The sequence below is a fragment of the Pantherophis guttatus genome, chromosome 3 (assembly GCF_059756535.1).
Source record: "Pantherophis guttatus breed Tessera chromosome 3, ASM5975653v1, whole genome shotgun sequence".
NCBI classification, from domain to species: Eukaryota; Metazoa; Chordata; class Lepidosauria; order Squamata; family Colubridae; genus Pantherophis; species Pantherophis guttatus.
Window position 1 is genome coordinate 109,036,673 of NC_142065.1, and position 22,409 is coordinate 109,059,081.

The 22,409-nt window shown below is 35.9% G+C and overlaps 1 protein-coding gene across 2 annotated transcripts in view; it reads left to right on the forward strand.

Annotated features, from left to right (window-relative positions):
• The window catches only part of KIFAP3 (kinesin associated protein 3), a 92,399-nt gene that overhangs the window by 17,657 nt on the left and 52,333 nt on the right, over positions 1–22,409 (forward strand). For both annotated transcript variants that reach the window (XM_034409849.3, XM_087890178.1), the window contains 3 exons: positions 1,855–2,033; positions 2,974–3,136; positions 9,970–10,070. In XM_034409849.3, the coding sequence (XP_034265740.1) occupies positions 1,855–2,033; positions 2,974–3,136; positions 9,970–10,070 (443 nt within the window). The remainder of the gene's footprint in view (positions 1–1,854; positions 2,034–2,973; positions 3,137–9,969; positions 10,071–22,409) is intronic.

The window sequence follows — 22,409 nt, forward strand, 5'->3', positions numbered from 1 at the left end:
AGGTTAAATCAATGACGCATCAGCTAATGAGTATCGAAGTATGTTTATATAAGGCATGTTCACTGCCTTGTGTTATATATACAGTATAACATGATGGAATTAATAATTTCACATTGTTGTGTATATACTAATATTGGAGAAGCAAATTGTAGAACAGGGGTGTCAAACTCGCAGCCACATGCTTGATGCATCACGTGCTGGCCACGCCCACCCCCGGTTTACCAAAGGGGAAAAAAGTCGCGATACATCACATGATGATGTGACGCTGCAAGGGTGATACCCTGTTCTAGAAGCTGTTTAAAAACTTATATATAGTATTGTAAAGAAAATATATGGAGCAGAAAAAGTGTTTCTGAGAATTTAATGTTAGATTTGAATGCTCATTAGATGAAAACACCCCACTAGTAAGTACTTTCATTCTTCCTGAAGGTCAGTACCGTTAAATAGCCTGCCAGAAAAATTCCAAGAGGGAAAAGGAGACAGACAGAGATCACCTCAGACACTATTCTTTCCTTTCCTCTGCATATTGCTTAACACATTGTAAGCCGCCCTGAGTCTCCGGAAAAGGGCGGCATATAAATCGAACCAATAAATAAACAAACAAACAAACAAACAAATAAATAAATAAACTCATTCTCTATATGTATCCTGATGTTTTTCTTTATGCCTTACAAATTTTTGTATTTTGAGAGTCAGGAAGTATTGTAATAACTCTGGAATGGGAAGAATATCCCCAGTATTTATTAATTAAAGTAGAATTTATTAGTATCCTGTTTCCCCCAAAATAAGACATCCCCTGATAATAAGCCCAATCGGGCTTTTGAGCGCATGGCAATAAGGTCAAGCCCTTATTTCAGGGTTCAAAAAAATATAAGACAGGCTCTTATTTTGGGGGAAACACGGTATGTAATCTGATTGTAATTTGAAAGTGAAGCTAATTAATTTGACTTATTTCTGCTCAAAATACAAATGAAAAAAAATGTTCAGAAATATTAATATGTATTAATTTGTATTATTTTAGTGAAGATAATATATTTAACAGAAGTAAAGTCACTTAAATCTTTTATTGGTTTAATCGCTAACAATTATGATTAAGTTTGGTACAACCAAAAGGTGTTGCATTGTAGTAGATAAAGAGGATGGCCTTGGTCAGAAGGAAGGTTTACTACCAAGAGAACAATCAAATAAAGGAAGCATGACCGTGGGCCAAGAAAAAATTGTGAAAATGTCTCAGGGAGCCCTCTGTCCCCTCCCCTCCCCAATTTTAGTGAAGATAAAAGAGGGGATAATGTAGCACATTGAGACTTTCAACATTTTATTATAGCTATTCTAATTAAAAAATAGTTTAGTTCTTTACTGGATCTGTTTCTTAGTCTGGTCTACTTAATAGGGCCGACATGTATAAAATTTCTTTTTGAAAAGCTTTGAAGAAAGAAAAAGCACACATTTGAGATAGACAATGTAGATGTGTTGATTTATCTTTTGAGTTTAATTAAGTTCAATATGTTGTATACAGTATATAGTACATATACAAAAGAGTTGGTATTGATGGATATAATAAGAGGAAGAGCTCATATTAAAATAACATGGGCTAATTCATATTAATTTATGTTATGATAATTAGAGTTTATTTTAGGAAGAGTATATATTTTTTCCAATAAACTTACATTTTGTTGAAACAGGCTAGTTAATAAAACCAGCATATTCTTTTTTGGCAATTATTTTCTGCTGAACTTTGTACAGGACATATTTGTGATGGCCCAGATGCTTAAATAATTCATGAATTAAAAAGTGACCAGAGTATACTCATAATCTCTCAATTGTGTGTTTTATTTTTGCCTGCTAATGAATCAGTTGCTCTTTATTTGCTGCTAAATCTTGCTGAGGACACACGAACTGAATTAAAGATGAGGAACAAGAATATTGTCCATATGTTGGTGAAAGCTCTTGACCGAGATAACTTTGAACTATTAATACTGGTTGTGTCGTTTCTGAAGAAACTCAGCATCTTTATGGAAAACAAAAATGATATGGTATAATTTTATAGTTTTCTATTGAAATATTGTTACCAAATGCTGAAAGCTAGTCAACAAAGCACAATGAAATTTCATATAATTTTGATTTTGTTTTTATCTGTTGAGTGGCCCATACTATGCATCAGACATTTTGTTGTTTTATTTGTTTCCCGGGGGGGGGGGGGGAGTCACATAGTTGTTTAAAAGACAGAACATCCTTACTATGCAGAAGAATCTCAAATTCATTAAGTGGAGCAATTGAAATTTCAGGTTTCTTTCTTAAAAAGACACTGACTTGTAATAAATTATATCAATGTATTGGAATAGATTGTTCAACTGGTATAAGTTTATCTCAGATATTCAGATGATAAAATCCTATATGTATTAAATTATTGTAGTTTAGTCATTGTAGTAAGTCTGGAATTATGTCTAACAAGTTTTATTGAGTAAATTTGTATACAACTAAATAAAAAGATGAGATATTTAATTTGCCTTTTAATCATGATCAAATGTCTCTTCTGAATTGATAGTGGTTATAGGTATTTGGAAATACCACTTTTAAAACAAAATGCATATTTTAAAGTAATTTCAAATTATACATTTTTGAACATGATATACTTAAATTAAAGCAGTGTATTACTAATACCTTGTTCCCTAAAGCAGATAAACAGTATCTCAGAATGGAAGTTGAATGGAAAATTGAAAAAATTGAAAATATAAAAAATTTGAAAATGTAACTATTTCAACTTAATATGCTAAAATATATTGAGGTTAGTTAAATTATCTGTACTTGATGAATAAAGAAAATCTATAAATAATTCATGAGAAATTCCAACAATATAATTATTGGTACATAATGGAGAGATATTTGTCTATCATTACATTTCTTTCTTCAGTTTGTGTTAAAAGTTACAAATATTTCAAAAAGTCTTTGTGTTTTTCCATACTTCTCCCATAGGTTGAAATGGATATAATTGACAAACTAGTGAAAATGATACCATGTGAACATGAAGATCTTCTGAATATTACTCTTAGACTTTTACTGAACCTTTCCTTTGATACAGGGTTGAGAAATAAGATGGTGCAAGTTGGACTTCTTCCAAAACTCACTGCGTTGTTAGGTAGATTTCATTATTTTCTCACTGTGAAACTTATCATTGATCCTAATAATCATGCTCCATTGTTTATTAGAATTTTATGAATTATATTTTTCTGTTGATTAGCATGATTAACATGTTAACAATTGCTCTAAATGTCTGAATATCTTTGGTTATGTTATCATAACATTCCTGACATATTCTCATAAGTATTCTACAGGTATTAGAATATTTCAGTAAATTCAATAATATTTTTATCTACAAAATCTGTTGATTTTATTATTATTTTATTATGATTTATTTTAGAGCCAGTTTGGTGTAGTGATTAAGGTGCTGGCCTGGAAACCAGGAGACTGTTCTAGTGCCACCTTAGGCATTAAAGCTCTCCAAATGACTTTGGGCCAGTCATTCTCTCCTAGCCCAACCCACCTCACAGGGTTGTTGCTGTGGAGAAAAAGTCGGAGAGGAAGGAATATTAGATATGTTTGCTGCCTTGAGTTACTTATAAAATAATAAAGATGGAAGAGAAATCTAATAAACAAAAAAATACATTTTCTGCAAGCCATTATCATCTTACACAAGTCATTGAGAAAAACAGATAGTAGATCAAGCCCTACTACATTTATTTATTAGGCATCAATATAAATACTGCCCTTGTCTTGGCATGACTAAGCCAGGCTTGTGCCGGTACACAAACAAGCCAGAATCCAACTCCAGTGATGCAGAGCTTTATTGCAACTACAAACCCGGTCTTAGCGCAGACCAAACCACAAAGTGATGTAAAGTCAGCGCTGAGAGCTTCCGCTTCTCAGCACCCTTTTAACAATGCAGTAAAGCCACCTCCCCCAACAAACCACCATCTTATACTCTGAAAAATACGGTATGAGTGATTTTTCACCAATAAAGCCAATAGGAAGCAGTCTTTTCCATGACAAGTCACTTTGTTACAGCACCTGCAACCTATTCTCAAAATTACAAAAGTATTAGCTAAAAAATTTCTTCTCTCTGAATGTAAGTAATATTAAGTATTTCTGAAAGACAGTGACATTATATCTGTGTCTCATTTAATGAGGCTAAAGGAAATATACACCTTACCTAGAATGTTGCTGGACAGCAGTATGGTTGATTTAACAATAGATTCCATCCATCAATCCAGCAATAACTTCTGATTTCATTTTCCCAGACCTAAATTATAACTGAAGTAATAAGATGATCTCTTTATCTCATCTAGCAGGTTTCTAATACATTCAGATTGGATTCTCCAAACTGGATTAATTTGACATAACTTCAGAAAGATGTTCTAAGAAGAATAACACAAACTCTACAAACAAAGAATCTTGGTGTCCAATTTCCAATATCAAAGCATTACAAATTCACAAAATAATCAGCTGAAAATAATAAGGTTATTACTATAAAATCTGATCTTGCCCACCATTCTGCAGAACCAAGCAAAATAAACCAGAATTTTAAAAAGTCAAATGAATTAACAACTAGACCCCTTCTATGTAGTAAGAAGAATTTAAGTAATGGGTATTCTGGTATTGCAGAGCAACCTACTGGAAGTAACTGGTATATACTTCCTAGTAGTGCTCTGATCTTGACTTACTCCTTTTATATTTTTATAGTGATTCTTCAGATTTTAAAACAGCGATCATTCTTTTTTGTTAGACATACAATGAAAGTTAAGAAATGCAAGTTAAGAAAATAAGAAAATACATGTTATGTATTCATCAGAACATTCTAATCTCCACAAGTTCTTAAAGGTGCTACTTAAAAACATGAAATTTTACTGGAGAGTAAATAATATTTTGAAATCAGGGTTGTAAAGAATTATTTCTGATAATCAGCTCAAAATTTCACATTTTTTGGCATTGACATTTTAAAATTGGAACACTGACCCCTTCTGTAAATGATTTTTATCTTTTCTCCATGTTATCATTTTTTCATTCTCCTTAATCAAGGGGCCTACTATGTTAATTTATTTTATATTTTGCTTTGTATTGTTCTTCCTCTGTCTCAGCTATGGCACCTTATTAACATTGTTATTTTTATGAATGGTCCTTTCAAAAGCTATTTTTTAAAAACTATTTGTCCTTTTCATATTGAATTTAAAACTATATATTAAGCAAGCAGTTTACACATATGTTTGAGAAAGGAGTTACTTATTAAAAGCAGCATTGCTTTTCTAATTAAGTCCAATTTATCTTATAAAGAAACATGCATTTCCCAACCCAATTAAGTGAGCAAACAATAAAAGTTAGATGCAGCAGAACATAACAGAAAGCATATGTCCTGCCTTAAGAGTTCAACAATATCTTATCAAGATTGCTTGAAGTTACTTATAGCAGTAAAATGTTGTTTCCTCTTGTTTTTCCAATTAAATGGAAAAACCTTCATTTTTACAGCAGTTCTGTTACAGTTGGTTTCAATATTTTGTGTGTGAATGTTGCCTGAGGTGTCCATTTCTTCCTAGCACTAATTGGTTGTAACATGAAGAATAAAAAAATTGGTCTGCAGACAATGGTAACTACTCAAGAGATATATTTTGAAGGTGGATTTTGTGCTACTATGTACAATCTATGTCACACCCCCCTCCATGTTTTTATTTATTTATTTAGCAAGCACATATAGCTGCTCATTTCACTGATAACATACAATAAAACACTTAAAACAAAACCTTAATTACTATTAAAAACAATTAAAATATACATAAATTCACAAGAGAGTGCTCTGCCCCATTTTTTTTATTAGATTGTTATCCCATTTTTATTACTTCATAAGTAACTCAAGACATAATTTTTTCTCCTTCTATTTTCCCCGCAACAAGGACCCTGTGAGTTAGGTTGGGCTGAGAGAGAATGACTGGCCCAAGGTCACCCAACTCACTTTCTTGCTTAAGGCAGGACTCAGTCTCACAGTCTCCTGGTTTCTAGATCAGTTTCTTAACCACTACCCCAAACTGGCACTCCTCTTGGATATTTTGGCATGTCTAGTGACTTTCTTGCAATGTCTGAATAAATTGTTTTTCAAAGTATTAAAGTATTAAATAATTTCTTCGAAGACAAGTACAGCAAAGTCTCTTTATCTCCCAAACATGAGTAGCACATGATAATAATTATTACTTTTTTCAGTTGTGTACATTTAAACTTGTGAAGTACCTTCCACAAAAATTAATGTATATTTCTAAGGAAGTTACATTTCTGAATTCAGTATCTTAATTAATGAATGACAGTGGTGGGGTTTTTTTTTTTTGTTTTTTTTTTGGCTTTAAGCAACCAAAGGGATGCAGAATTGTAGGTGCATTAAACCTTTGGTGGAATCTGCGAATTTTATTTATTTCAAACAACCCTGCTGACTTTCATAAATTGGTTCTGACCTAATCTCTCTAGTAGCATTGTTGTGTCACATTTGTAACTCCTACAGTCATCAGAAATCAAAAAATGGTTTAACAGACCACGGTCACAAAAAGGCTGTTCGTTCTTGTTGATGTGCTAAATCACTTAATTCAAAACCATAGTGTTACTCCAATATATACATATTGCATGGAGAAAAAGAATGCTAACACTACACTATTGTGTAGTTTTTAATACCAACCTTGGGTTTTTAATGCTAACTTTGGTGAAAGTAAAAAGTAGTTGACAATATTTAGCAGGCATTTCACATATGACAGTAATTTGTTCCATTCATGTAGCCATCCAACTCACATAATGAAATGAAAAATACAAAAGCAATAAAAATAACTAAAAGCATAAGAAACCCACTAAAAACTATTAAACCAATCAGCAGGAGACTTAAACCAAATTCTCCAACTTAGGTACTTCTGGAAGTAGGGCAACTTACAGAATTGCTTAACTACATAACTAACCCACAATTCCCTAAGAGGTAGAGAATTGACATTGAGTTTGGGGAAGGCTAATTTCAACCATTGTGTTTACAAATCATAGTACTTGGAGTCACACATAACACCAAGTGAAAACCAAACTATTATGGCTTAATATAATGTGTGTGCTCAGGTGTCAACCCAGTTATTGTCTATTTGAGATGGCTGAAGTCAGCAAGAGAAGGCATTTCATATATCAAGAAACAACTCCTAAATATCTCTCTTAATACACTTTGAGTCTTCAGAAGCATACACTTCTTGCATCTATGTATGAGTTTTCAGTCACTGCAATGCATTCTCTAGGTCAGATGCTTCGAATTGATGAATGAGGTTGACAAGTCCCAAGTTAGTAAATCTAGCCTTAAAATTATAGAAATGGTGTCCTAATGAGAAGAATAAAATAGTTCTGCTCCACAACTGATATTTTGTGGCTTATTGTTCAAAAGCTTAGAATAATTTTAAACTTGAGATCCAAGATATGTATAGTTAGAACTTTAAATTTGTTGAAAATGTGTGTGAAAATAGCCCAAGGGACAATATTTTCCACTTCAACTGTTCCAGATGAACCACAGCTGCAAATTGAAACAGTATTATTTCTATAAACCACTGAGTATATTCTATAATGGCAATATCTTACATAGAATAGTCAGTTATGACTGCTAATGACTGATGTTTTGAGAATTAATTGACCTCATCTGGGAATGAACAAATATTTCAGAATTGTATTATGAATGCAAAGACAATTGAACGAAATTCACACAATATTTATTAATGAGCTCATCATTATTCAGATTTATTGCTATGCAAGTAGTTCTCAACTTACGACCACAATTGAGCCCAAAACTTTTGTGCTAAGCTGTTAAGTAGGTTTTACTCCATTTTACCATTCTTACCACAATTGTTAAGTGAATCACTGTAGTTGTTAAGTTGGTAACACAGTTGTTAAGTGAATCTGGCTTCCTCATTGACTTTGCTTCACATGCCAGTTTCCAAGTGTTTGAATTCTGATCATGTGACCATGGAGATGCTGCAACTGATGTAAATGTGAAAACTGGTCATAAGTCACTTTTTCAATACCATTGTGACTTTGAACAGTCATTAAATGAATGCTTTTAAGTTGAGGTCTATCTGTAATGCATAATGTCCAGGATGTTGTTTCTAGGGCTCAGGTTTTAAGTCTAATTTGTAAACTTTGTCTCTATGAAAAATTTTAAAGAAAATTTTCTAATATTTTTCTCCCTTTATCTTTAAAAATGATGGTTTTTGTATTTTTTAAAATACATTGAGAATCTCATTAGTTCTTTACTTGCATGAAAGTAAAGTGTGTATTCCAGAAACTTTCCATAGTTGATTTTCAAGAGTATTTTCATTATCTGAAGATTGAGGACAAATGTTTCTGAATAAGTATATTGTAGGATCACATGAAAAATTATCTTCATCCAAAATTGCACATTTATTGGAAAGTTAATGTTTATGTTCTATATACTTTGTTTAGAAAGGTATAATTTTATAGAATTTTCCATAATATAATAAGATTTAGTAAAGTACTTTTCCATTCACATTGATACTAATCCAAAACATTTAACTGAATTGTGCCTAAAGTATTTCTATGTGGTCTGCACAAATAATTTTATTTTTCCATTTTACTCTGTATACAACTCTTTATCAATCCTTTCAAATCTTATTCATAGAACTAATAAACTTTTTAAATTGATGGGTTGGGAAAGCAGGAGATCCTAATAAAAGGGGAAATAATTGGTAATTTACAGCACCAACATCCTTGGAACATATAGCCTACTCTAAAGATAAATACCTATGAGGAAAGTAAACCACAAGTATAGACTTGTGGATAAATTGAGAATTTTAGGCCCACCAAATTGGATTTGGTTTATGTGCAAGTATGTATAGTAGCACTTTTTAAAAGTGCCCTCATATTCTCATGGAGAAACCCATCTGTGGATAAGCTGATCCTTGAATATGGTGAAAATATTACAAAAAATGCATTACCAGTTGATAAATCAATTGTGAAAATTAAAACTTATGAAAATTTCAAGGGTCAGCTTATATATGGTTGGTGCAGTTTTCATGATATTGGGTTGAAAAATTGACTTACCTATGGTTGTCTTATCTGCGAGTATAAAGGATAATATCTGTAGCGTATAATCTCAATACAAAATTCTCTCTAAATTGGTTCCCTTGATTTTTTTCTTCTTAGTATGAAATTTCCTTGAAAATCTTTTATTTAAAAAACGTCATAATCATTAAAAATAAAATTGTTCCTTCTATAAGCTTTGAAAAGAGTTTCTAAATGTGGCTAAATGTAAATTAGATGTGACTAATTCGTGTGTGTGTATATATATATGTGTGTGTGTGTGTATATATAGTCTTTTAATGACCCTGTAATCCAGGGATGTCAAACTCGATTTCATTGAGAGCTGCATCAGAGTTATGTTTGACCTCAGGGGGCCGGGGGAGGGCATGGCTAGCTCAAAGTCACTCATGTCGGGGGCGCCTGCAGTGTCCCGAGTGCTCTGCCAGCGAAAACTGGCTCCCGAGCTCCATTTTTGGCTGCGACAATCTCCTGCAACCCTCTGCCAGTGAAAATGGAGCTGGCAGAGGCACCACGGGCTGGTCCTTCGCTGTTTACAGGGCAGCCCTGCAGGCCCAATCTAAGCATGCCATGGGTCGCATCTGGCCCACGGGTCTTGAATTTGACACCCTGTTGTAATCCCTTGCATCGGGGTGGAGTCAGGGCAACTGAATGGAGGGTTTACTGGCCAGATGCCCTTCCTGTCACCAATGAAGAATTTGCAGCTGATATTTACTCATTGTGCCCAGTGAGAAAAATATCTGCTGCTACCTAGGTTCGAACTCACTTCCTGATTGTGAGGTGAGAGCTCCACCTCTAGGCCACTGCACCATTCACTAATTCATATAAATGCTCATTGTTAAATATTTTTCTTTCTTTCTCCCCCAGGAAATGAAAATTATAAACAAGTGGCTATGTGTATTCTCTATCATATAAGCATGGATGATCGTTTTAAATCAATGTTTGCTTATACTGACTGTATACCTCAGGTAGGTATGTTTTCTTCCTTCGTACTATTTCTATTTTAAAAGCAAGGGTCAACAGCCGGTGGGTCTCCAAGTAAAGTTTAAGGGCAGGGTAATATATTAATTAATTCTGTAGCTTTTGTCCTTTCAGTTTTGTTGAATATTATTTAATTCTACATACAAATGCTGAACTATTTTTTTTATTATGGTTGCACTATTTAAATTATAATGATAGTATTTAAACACATCTTTTTTAAAAAAGAATTTTATAAATATCTCAGACAGGGCAACTTTTGGGGGTATATTTATCCTACTTTGCTGTTGAGATTTTTAAATAACACTGAGGTCCTTGTAATTTTACATTTCCATTCATTTTTCAATAACGGCACTAGATTGTATTGATATATTCAGTAATTTAATATTCTTGATCTGGTTCATTCAAAACATTTCTTTTGTTGGTAATTCTGCTTAGTTGATAGTTTTCTGTTCCAGTTACATGTCAATGTTTAGTACACATATGTACAACATGAATCTAATTATTGCACAAATTAACCTTTGTTTAGTATTTTTGGAGTCTAGTCATTTAGAAATTTTACTTTATTGCAAACAGTGTTATTTAGGTTGGATCACGTCCACAGTATTTACTTCATATTCTGTAATGAAATTTTGATACATAAATGTGCAAATCCCCCACCATAAATTTTGACAGTGTGAAATATATCTTTAATACAATATTGTTATGAATTTGTGATATTATTAATGGGTTATATTGCTTGTTATAAAGATCTTAGCATTCAGATTTCTTACTGTGAAGGCATTCTAAAACTTAACGAGATGTTAATAGATGTTTGCTTTTTCAAGCACCTATAATTCAACATATCAGCAATAAAATGTATTTATATATATACACACACACAATCACAATTGCTTACACGCTCCCTCCCTCACACACATGCATACACAGAGAAAGATTGCAGCATCATGAATGTTAATTTAGAAAAAAAAGTTCTGAGTTTAATGAAGCATACTTTCCTGTAAGTGTACATAAAATAGTAATCTCATATTCCTAACATTTGTTTTGATTCAGCCCTGAAAATAATATAATTAATACTAGACAACCTGTGATCCATTGGGTCATCCTTTCAGATATATTTGTGTGTGCAGAGGGACTAGCAAAGATTGTGTGGATATGGGAGACTTACCCCAGCAACTTAGAACCTTCCCTGCAAGGTTCCCAGGAGGAAATTGCAAGTCTAAACTCAATGCTGTGCTCCTACTGTCAGCCGGAGTCACTTGGTTCCCATTGGCTTTCTCCCTGCAGGCCTCCCCATTGACTTGTGGGAAGGCATCAGGGACTGTTATAAATGAGGATCACATCACTGTAGCACCACGGTTGCATTGAAATGGCAAAAACTTTCCAAAATTTCCTTCTCATGGAAGTGATGTGTCCTGGCATTCTGTAAGGTAGTCCATTTGAGGTACCATGCTTGAAAAAATTTGCCCTAGGATGCACTGTTTCACCCAGTTAAAGGTTACAGACATGAGCATTTTAGTAATTCATAAAGTCAACTACATTACTATTGTGTTGTATTTCACAATTGTTTCAATATTTCTTCCCAAATGTCAACAAATTTGCAGCTTTGAACTTAATCTAATAAAATTTTGTATTAACTGGATGGAATCTTTCCTTCATTTATAATCTATCCAATTTATAATGATTTTGGGCAGCATAAAATTAAAAACACACCAGTATAATAAATATAAAATGAAAGCAAAAGCATGGGGACTAATAAATTTTAACAGAGTACAATTCCCACCAAGGCATACCCTTCCTGACCCAACACCTAGAGCAGGGGTGTCCAACTCATGTCGTCACGGCAGCGTCACATGACATATCAGGACTTCCCCCCCCCCCTTTGCTAAACCAGGCGTGGGTCTGGCCAGTGCATGACGCATCTGGCCTGCGGGCCGGGAATTTGACAGCCCTGACCTAGAGGAAAAGCTAGGTTTCAAGACCTATTTAAAGGTCAACAATTTTGAGGCAACTTGAATCTTTGCTGGGATACTATTCCAAAGCGCAGATGCTACCTAGGTCCCATTAGAAGATATTGTTATGAAGATAGGATCTGGAGTATGGCTACTCTGTCTGATCTTTTCAAATAGGGATAAACAATGGAAGAAAGGCAATTAGGCACTATACCTAATTGTGGGTGCATAGTTTACAACTAGCACATTGAATTTCACTGAATGTTACTGGTAACCAGTGGAGCTCATACAGCAGAAGTGGGTCCATAATTTCTATGACACTGCATTTGGGACCAGCTGCAGCTTCTGAATAGTTTTCAAAGGCAGATCCATGAAGAATGCATTGCAGTAGTCCACAGGCTAAGTGACTAAGACATAAGAGACTATGAGAAAACAATCTCAATCTAAGAAAGGGCACAGTTGGTGCACCAGATTAATTGAGAGAAAATTATTCCATAGCTGCTACCTGTATTTTGAGCAGGAGCTGTAAGTCCTGGAAGACCGAGAAATTGTGCAGAAATTTCGTATGGAGCAACTCTATCCCATCAAAAATAAAGAACTTTTAAGTTATTGTTAAAAGTGGGTATTAATCATGTGATAGAAAATAATTAAATAATAGCTATTTCCTCTCAGAATGTTGAGTTGGGCACAGGAATGGCTCTAAACTAGCTGCTGAAAACTCACCTACTAGGCAAGCCATGCGAGCACTGCCTGCGTTCCAAAGCCCCAGGGACATATACAGACCAGCATTTTTATTAATTATTATTATTAAATTAAATATATTTGATAAAATTAAATATATATATTTAATATACTGTATATATTATAATTTAATCTGTCAAACGGTCATCCTTACAATCAGTTGTTAAACTATTCACAATTGGATAGTTAAAATCTGGTGAAGTATCTGTTCAGATAATCGCTTCAAATGTTAACGATACCTGGTTTAATATAACAATAAAGTGATAAATGGAAGTGATGTTTAAAATCTAAAATATTTGGCAGAACAGGGTTCTCTTTTAGGTACCTGGTAAACAACAGGGAGTTTCTTTGGAAGGTTATTCCATAAGCCTAGGGCTACATTTGAGAAGATCTTGTCTTAAAGTTTTCTGCCTTCACTGAGGGGGGGTGTAGGTGGGGAAGGGGCGACTAACGAGCCTTTGAACTGTTCACAATATGAACAGAACTGATTTTTATTATAGACTTCAGTCTAAAATAAATATTCAAATTCATTCTTTTTTGTGATAATAGAGTTAGATATCTAAGCTTTTTTAGTAAATGGTTATTTAGTAAATTGAACCCAATTTTCAAACTATCTGTAGCTGTTTTTCCTCTTATAATTAAACTTCTCTTATTTACTTTATGGCAAGTTATCTCTCTAATTTGTTAAGCAAATTAGAGAGATAAACAGAGATCAATGTGGCATCTATGCCTTAATAAATGAAGAAATAAAAGCATATGATTTGCAGTTAAATTGATCAGAATTGTCTGTCCAGTATAGTCTATATTTATACCACGTGCCATATTTACATCACTTGCCATTTACTTTGTTTACATGTAACAGACATACATCTATAGTCTTCATTTAGTGACTTCCTTATACAGTTGCTGTTCACAATATAATAATGATGAAGAAATATCTTTAAATATCTGGGAAGAGTTTGACTCTGTGGCTCCTGAGGACATGGACAGGATTCTGGGCAAGCTTAACGCTGCCACATGTTTATTGGACCTGTGTCCTTCCTGGTTGGTACTGGCCTCCCGGGAGGTTACACAAGGCTGGCTCCAGGGGATTATAAATGCTTCTCTGAGTGAGGGTGTCTTTCCCGCCGCCTTGAAAGAGGCGGTTGTGAAGCCCCTCCTCAAGAAGCCTTCCCTGGACCCGGCTATATTATCAAATTATCGTCCAGTCTCCAATCTTCGCTTTGTTGCGAAGGTTGTTGAGAGTGGTGGCATGACAACTACCCCAATACCTGGATGAAGTTGTCTATCTGGATCCGTTCCAGTCGGGCTTCAGGTCACGATACAGCACAGAACCGGCATTGGTCACGTTGGTTGATGATCTCTGGAGGGCTCGGGACAGAGGTTGCTCCTCTTTCCTGGTCCTATTAGATCTCTCAGCGGCTTTTGATACCATCGACCATGGTATTTTACTGCACCGGCTGGAGGGGTTAGGAATAGGGGGCACCGTGCTTCGGTGGTTCTCCTCCTTCTTCTCTGACCATTCGCAGTTTGTGTTGGCAGGGGGGCAGAGGTCGACCTCGAGGCACCTTATTTGTGGGATGCCGCAAGGGTCAATCCTCTCACCCCTTCTGTTCAACATTTATGTAAAACTGCTAGGCGAGATCATCCGTGGTTTCGGGGTGAGTGTTCATCAGTATGCTGATGACAGACAGCTATACATCTCCACCCCAGACCACCCCAATGATGCCCTTGCTGTGATGTCCCATTGCCTGGAGGCCATGCGGATCTAGATGGGGAGAAACAAGCTCAGACTCAGTCCCTCCAAGACCGAGTGGCTGTGGCTTCTGGCGTCCCGGTATAGTCAGCTGGTACCATCACTGACAATTGGGGATGAGATCTTGCTCCCCACAGAGAGGGCCCGCAACTTGGGTGTCCTCCTGGATTCACGGCTATCTTTAGAAGATCATTTGACGGCCGTGGCCAGGGGTGCCTTTTATCAGGTTCGCCTGATCCGCCAGTTGCGTCCCTTTCTGGATCACTCCACTTGCGCATGGTCACTCATACCCTAGTCACCTCCCGTATGGACTACTGTAATGCGCTCTACATGGGGCTCCCCTTGAAAAGCACCCCGAGGCTCCAACTGGTCCAGAATGTAGCCGCGCGGGTGATTATGGGCGCAGCTCGTTGGGCCCATGTAACACCTCTCCTCCGTGAGCTGCACTGGCTCCCGGTGGTCTTCCGGGTGCAATTCAAGGTGTTAGTTATCACCTTGAAAGCGCTCCATGGCTTAGGACCTGGGTACTTACGAGACTGTCTTTTGCCACCAATAGCCTCCCACCGACCAGTTCGTTCTCACAGGGAGGGACTACTCAGGGTACCGTCAGTCAAATTATGCCGACTGGCAACTCGCAGGGGGAGGGCCTTCTCTGTAAGGGCTCCAACCCTTTGGAATGAACTGCCCCCTGAGATACGAAATATCCCTGATCTCCGTGCTTTCCGCCCTGATGTTCCAACAGGCGGGGCTAAACATATGAACATGTGAATGTTTTTAAAATGTTATCTAATTTTAGGTTCTATTTAATTGGGCCAAACTATGTTATAATAATAATTTTAATTAACAATTTTATGATGTTTGTGTATCTATATTTTTCTTGACTGTACACCGCCTTGAGTCCTACGGGAGAAAGGCGGTATAGAAATATAATAAATAGATAGATAGATAGATAGATAGATAGATAGATAGATAGATAGATAGATAGATAGATAAATAAAAATAAAATAATAAAATAAAATAATAAAATAAAATAAAATAAAATAAAATAAAATAAAATAAAATAATAAAATAAAATAAAATAAAATAAAATAAAATAAAATAAAATAAAATAAAATAAAATAATAAAATAAAATAAAATAAAATAAAATAAAATAAAATAATAAAATAAAATAAAATAAAATAAAATAAAATAAAATAAAATAAAATAAAATAAAATAATAAAATAAAATAAAATAAAATAAAATAAAATAAAATAAAATAAAATAATAAAATAATAATAAAATAAAACAATAAAACAATAAAACAATACAATACAATACAATACAATACAATACAATACAATACAATACAATACAATACAATACAATCATTCCTAGCATTTAGCAGACCTGTAAACCAAAGGAAAGCTGAAGTAAGATCATAAGTCCACTCATGGTTTCACTTACTGACTGCTTTGCATAACAGATGAGTTGCTGCTCCTAGTTGTGGTTGTTACTTACACTTGTAAGTAAAACTTGGAGGCACTATTTATTGATAATTCTTATACGGTGTTTAGAAATAGTCCAAAATAGATGCTTTCTTTTTCCTTTTTCTTCCATATTTTTGCATAACTGTCATAAAAGTGAGATTGAGATTAGATTCTTCCCTTTCAGAAATGTAAACTATAAGCTTCCAGTTTATCATAATTTTGCAGACTGTACAGAAGTATCAAATAAACTTTTGTTGTTTAATTCTGTTTTCAAAGTTCTGTTTGTTTCAGGTATAGAACTTGCAGGCTCATTGGATTGTGTTGCATCACTTTAATAGTTGATGAGAATGCAATATCACTAGAAAACTTTTTCAAGCCTTCTGTAGATTGATGGATGAAATTGTAGTTAGAGTTAAAAGTCTATTTTTGTTTAGATCCCACCATCACAAGCATTATTTAAATAGGTGCAAATGTTTTTAACAGCACATAGGTAATAGTCCGGCCAATCAAAGAGCATGGTTGTGCAGTGATGTCATAGTGATATTTAATATTCTTCCACAGAATAGTAGGCAAGCTGCAGCTGACTTATCCACATGTTTTACACTGTGCTTTTCTGTTTGGTCCCTCTTTGATCTACTTTTTTTAGCTTAATGCTGGTAAACGTCCTCAGTTGACAGCTCCTTTAGCTTTTGTCCTCGATTATCTGCTGAAGAAACCAGAGCTTTACTTCAAACATTAGAGTTAGGGAATAGCCAGTCAGAGGCATGCAGGTCTGACATAATCATTCAAAGATGTGTGAGCTGGGGATAGAGAGAACTGGACTGAGGTGTATGAAAAGAAAGCAGTTGGGGGTTGGCCTCTGGTCACTGGTAAATAAGTGAAGTCAGGTGCCAGAGAGTCTAGACACAGTGATTCTAGCCCTCCACTGTGGCATCTGATACGCAACATGGGACTTGTCTGATTGAAAACTACTCTCTGTTCGTTGTACCCGTTGTAACCCTTTTATTGCTCTCCTTCTAAATGAAGAAAAGATGACAATAGTTGCAGTAAAAGCAGAACAAATTTAATTTTGATATTTCCTATTTGGTAGCAATTATACTTTCCTTTGAAGCGGCACAAGTAGCAATCAAATTAAATGAAGACATAATGGGAAAGATGGAACTCATACTAAAGGATTATTCTAAAAACTTAGAATTACTCTAGATAAAATTACAGGACTCCTCCTTCCATTTTTTTTAATAAGGAACTCAGTTTAGTACTGATTCTAAGTTTTTTTTTAAAAAAATAAAAAGATTCATTTTCAGTTGTAAATATACATAAATAGGTTTGTGGCATTTTTTTAAAAATGTGTAAAGTTTCTGGGTATAATGGCTTCTTGATAATGTATTAAATATTCCTTCAAATTCGATTTTTATTATTTTGATTACAATATTAGTTACCTACTGTAGCAAGTTTAACTACCCTGATTGGTTTTGTAAGCTGCAAAAAAAAAAAAATCTTTATATTATATTACTGCATGCTGGTCTCTGGCTATAATAAAGTTTCAGGTTTCATTATTCTTACAGCAGGTTCTAATAAATAATAGTAGTACATATGTACACTACTCTACACATGCACACACAGCCTTTAGCCCCACCCTGCACAAACCTATAATAACTAGCAGCCTGGAGGATGATTTAGGGCAGAATATACTTCCTTTCGGAGTTTCACTATTGTGAAAGAGGCAATCAAAACTGGATGTTTGTTCTGGCACAGACGGGGTAAAACAAACATCTATACTTAACTTTTCCCAGAGGTGTCTCAAATGTCAGCCTTCACCCAGACCTATATTAGAACTAAAAGACTCAAAGTCAGAGTCTTGCTGTTCATAAGATTTTTAAGTTTTATTACAGATACTAGAAAAGCTGTTAATTTGAAGAAAGCCAGTTGCAAAATGTATAGTTCAAGCTATATATCTGGCAGATCCAGATGTCCAAAGTTAAAAATAAATTTGTAACCATCCTATTTTATGGAAATGATACAATATTAATGGTGCATTCCTAGGTAGGGATGATAAGATTACTGCACAGGTTCAGTTCATACTGTGTTTTTAAATATCTTAACATTAATAAGGCCAAGGCCAAGCTGGTTGTCTTCAGGAATACAGGGACTAAGTGTAACTGGAGCCTGAACATGGCTATAGAGACAGGTTAAATCCTATGTGTACTTAGGAATTGTTTTCATAGAAAAGAATTTCTGGTTCCCACATTTCAAGAGGAATTTTTAAAGGGCTGTAGCTTTCCAGCTTTAATTGCCTTTCTCTTAAAATGAAACAAATGATCTTTATGTATCGCTTGTCTTGCCTATAAACAAATCCTTAAAACAATGTCATTTCAGTCCCGATCAGCAAAAGTCTCGTAACATACCTATTTTAACTTTGATCAAATAAAACAAACTTTATATACCTTCCTTTAACTTTTAATATTTTTGATCCTTAAACCCTTCCAATAAACCTTTAGGACTTGATCTCATTTTACTTGTCCCTTCTCACAAAGTTCTTCAAAGCATTAAAAAGGCTTTTTTGTAAATCCAATTTAGGAAAATTGGAAAAAGCCTGGCTAGGTGGCTCAGTGGCTAAGATGCTGAGCTTCTCATTCTCCCAATGGACTGCGGAATGGTCCAGAAGTGGGTTGATACAGTGCAATCTGCCCAGAGACTGAGTCATAAATTTGCTGGCCATGCTCCCACTCATGTCCGTTGGGCCCAGTTTTCGACTCAGTCGTCTGACAGAGACGCGTTTGACAGTTGCTCCTGTCTTCTGGACAGTCTATCATATCAGGTTTTTTTTCCCCGTTCAATTGCCCCTGGTTGGAGTCTTATACTGGCAGGTTCAGCTTTACTGGCAGCGCCGCCAATCATCTGCAGTGGTCCGGGCCGCCACCAACAGCCATGACCGAGTGGCTGCTTCACCGTGAGCAGGGGGTTGGACTAGATGACCTCCAAGGTCCCTTCCAACTCTGTTACTGTTACTAAAATTATCCAGGCCATTCTCTTGGTTTGTTACTTGTAAATCTCTTTAATCATTAAACTGGTTTCATTTGTATGTCTAGTGTAGCATCTTTTTCCATATCATTCTTGTAACCTGTCATTTTTAAATCCATTTTCAGATCTATCTCAGTTTTGTCTGGTAAAACTTGTTCCTCTCTCATAATAACTTTTAAACACAAACTACCTATAGAGGCAGACAATTCAGTTTAACTTCTGGGTCCATTATTCAGAAATATTCTTCAGTGTGTCTAGTTTTAAAATATTTTGCTTCGTTCTGTAGTAATAGATAAGTTAAATGTTCTTCTTTAATTTATAACCTTTATACACACACACATGTACAGTACACACACGTTATGCATGCATATACACTTACCTTAAACTTATATTCTTTGCTAAGGAAATTCACCTGATGTTTTCTGACATGTTGATCTAAATGTTTCTAATGGGAAAGACAAATTCTAAATATGATTAAAAGGGAGTTTGTGAATCCAGTGTCCTTTTGAAGGTATTGACCACAATTTGAACAAAGTGGCTATTCCCTTGTCTTCCAGAATTCTAATCTGCTGCAGACCTCTGTCATACGGTTTCCTTTTAATGGGGAACTGTCAGAAACATTTGTCTATGATCTCAACTCCTTCCCTTGTCTGGTGAATTATGAAGAGCTGATCTACTCACCAGCTCTTCTGCTGCGATTATTGACTATGTTTTTAACAGAGTTGTCTTCAGTTTGTCATTTCTTCACCCAAAGTCCAATTTCCTGGAAAGGTCTATACTATATACTGTATTTTTTGCATTCTAAGACGCTCTGGACCATAAGACCCACCTAGCTTTTAGCGAGGAAAACAAGAAAAAAAAATCTGCCTCTGCCTTCCAGCATCCATCGGTATTCATCTGGCTAGCATCCTTGCAGCAAACAGCCTGGTCAGCTTGAGCACGTTATTATAGCCTGGTTTAGCACGAGCAGCTGATTGGTGGTTGGATCAGCCTCCCGGAATACCGCTTATCAGTTGTTCCAGGCTGCGGGGATTGCCTCCACCCGCTGCCACCTATTGCCGCCTCCGCACATCCCGTTTTTGGCCTCCGCGGGCCCCATTTTTGGCTTCCCCGTGTCCGTTTTCATCCTCTACACGCCCCATTTTTGGCTTCCAAACGTCCTGTTTTCGGCCTGTTCCAGGCGATGGGGATCGCCACCACTGCCTTTCGCTGCCTATCGCCACTGCCACCTATCACTGGCAGCAAATGGCGGCAGCAATTGGCGGCGATAGGCGGCTGCAATTGGCACTAGGTGGTGGCAGCAATTCCTGCTGCCTGGAACGGGCCAAAAACGGGAAGTGCGGAGGCCAAAAATGGGGCATGCAGAGGCTGAAAATGGGGTACACGGAGGCTGAAAACGGCTGAAGGTTGGGGGCTGAAGGATGGGTGGGGCTTCGCCAACATTTGCTCTATAAGATGCACAGACATTTCCACCCACTTTTTTGGGGAGAAAAAGTGCGCCTTATAGTGTGGAAAATAGTGAGGCCCATTTTCGCAATCAAAACTTTTTTTATTGTTCTCTATCCTCTTATAGAAAAATAGGGAAAATTCTGTATATGATAGATTTGATCACCAAAAAACCCTAATAGATAATGAGAGATATCATCTTTGTTGCTCCTGTTTTAATCAACTTTGCAGCCTTTCTGACGCAACACTTTGCTTTTCAGAATGAAAGAAATACATCTTGGTCTTGATTAGTGATTATTAAGCAAGACTTTTAAGGATTACCATTCTATAAACTCATTTGTGTACCATTGCTAGTTGTTTGAATATGATACCAAAAGCCATATGTACAATTACTTTGAATCGCAGCAAGGCTCTTTAGAAACTTTGTACTGAAAGTCAATGCTTTAATTTTGTATAGAAATCAAAGGTGCGTTGAATTGGATATAGCTATTTTCCCCAGCAAAATATCCAATGAAAATTAATCCAATGTTACATAGTTTATGGGAAATTTGTCTATATTCAAGCAGCTTTCCGAACAGTGAGTTATAAATCAAGATCCTACTCACAAAGAGCAAGAGTGCAATTTTACAGGAAATGGTTTAAGAGATAGAAATATATCTTTCACTTTAGCATGCTTTTCTAAGAAATACAAGATCCAGAGTACCTGCTGGCATTTCCTGTTAATGGGCAGAAAGAGCCAATAGAAGAAGTATTAGATTTGTAGTTTAAAGTAAGCAATATTGTAAGAGCCAATGGTTTTTAAATATTAGGGAGAGGTGAATGCAGTGCTGCTGGGATACAAACCCCAGATTTATGGGAATAAATAATTCAACTTCTGGTTTCCAGAGTATGTATAAATACTGACACTGGTTATAAATAATAAAGATATTAAACAAAGATTATAAGGACTTAATGAAACCAATTATTTCTCCAGTTTTTTAAAATGGCAGAAATTTCTTGTTTTGTAATCCCACCCTGAAACAACCAAGAGTGAGTGAGTGAGTGAGTTAGTTTATATGCACCAAGGGCGCAAAACGTAAAATGTGAGGATAGTCGTAAGTTCAAGGACTGGTCAAAAGTGCGAGGACCGGTCAAAAATAACTTTTTCAGCCCTCTGAGTAGGCCATATGCACATAGGGACTACTCAGAGGGCTGAAAAAAGTCATTTCTGACTGGTTCTCGCACTTTTGACCAGTCCTCGCACTTATGACCATCCTCACATTTATGCCCGTTGCGGCATTCTTAATTAAATTAATTAAATAAAAATGACCTGCTGGAGCGGTTGGAGGTGGGCATTCGGGCCAGCTGCAGGGCAAAGTGATAACAACCAGGGTAGGTAGGCTGCTGCTGCCCAGGTGGGAGGCGGGCGCAGGCCTACAGGGCTGGCTGCGGGGTGAAGTGATCGGATGGGGTAGGTCAGGGGTCTGCAACTTTGAACACTCAACCTTAAACACATGTAAACACTTAAACACAACCTTAAACCTGGGTGGGTATTGCCAACTCCATATCATATCATATGATTCGGTGTGCTGCGAGGCCAATAAATTACAAAAAAACACTGAACCGTTTGTTAAATTACTGGCTCGCTCGCCCCACCCCGCCCCCACTATTTATTGGCAAGGGGCGGGGCGAGCCAGCAATTTAACAAATGGTTCGGCCGAACTGCCTAGAACCGGCAGAATCCGGTTTTCCCTTTCTTATATTTCCACTGTAAATCCCAATGTAATCATTTATGTTTTTAATATTTTTTCTTCTCCTCCATCCTCTTTTCCTTCTTTTCCTTTTGTTTTCCCTTCTTATTCCTTTCTTTTGTATTTTAAAATTCTGCACTCTCCTATTCTGCCCTATATTTCCCATTGTTTCTCCTTTCTCTTTCCTTTTTTGTGTTTTTTCATTGTTAATGCCA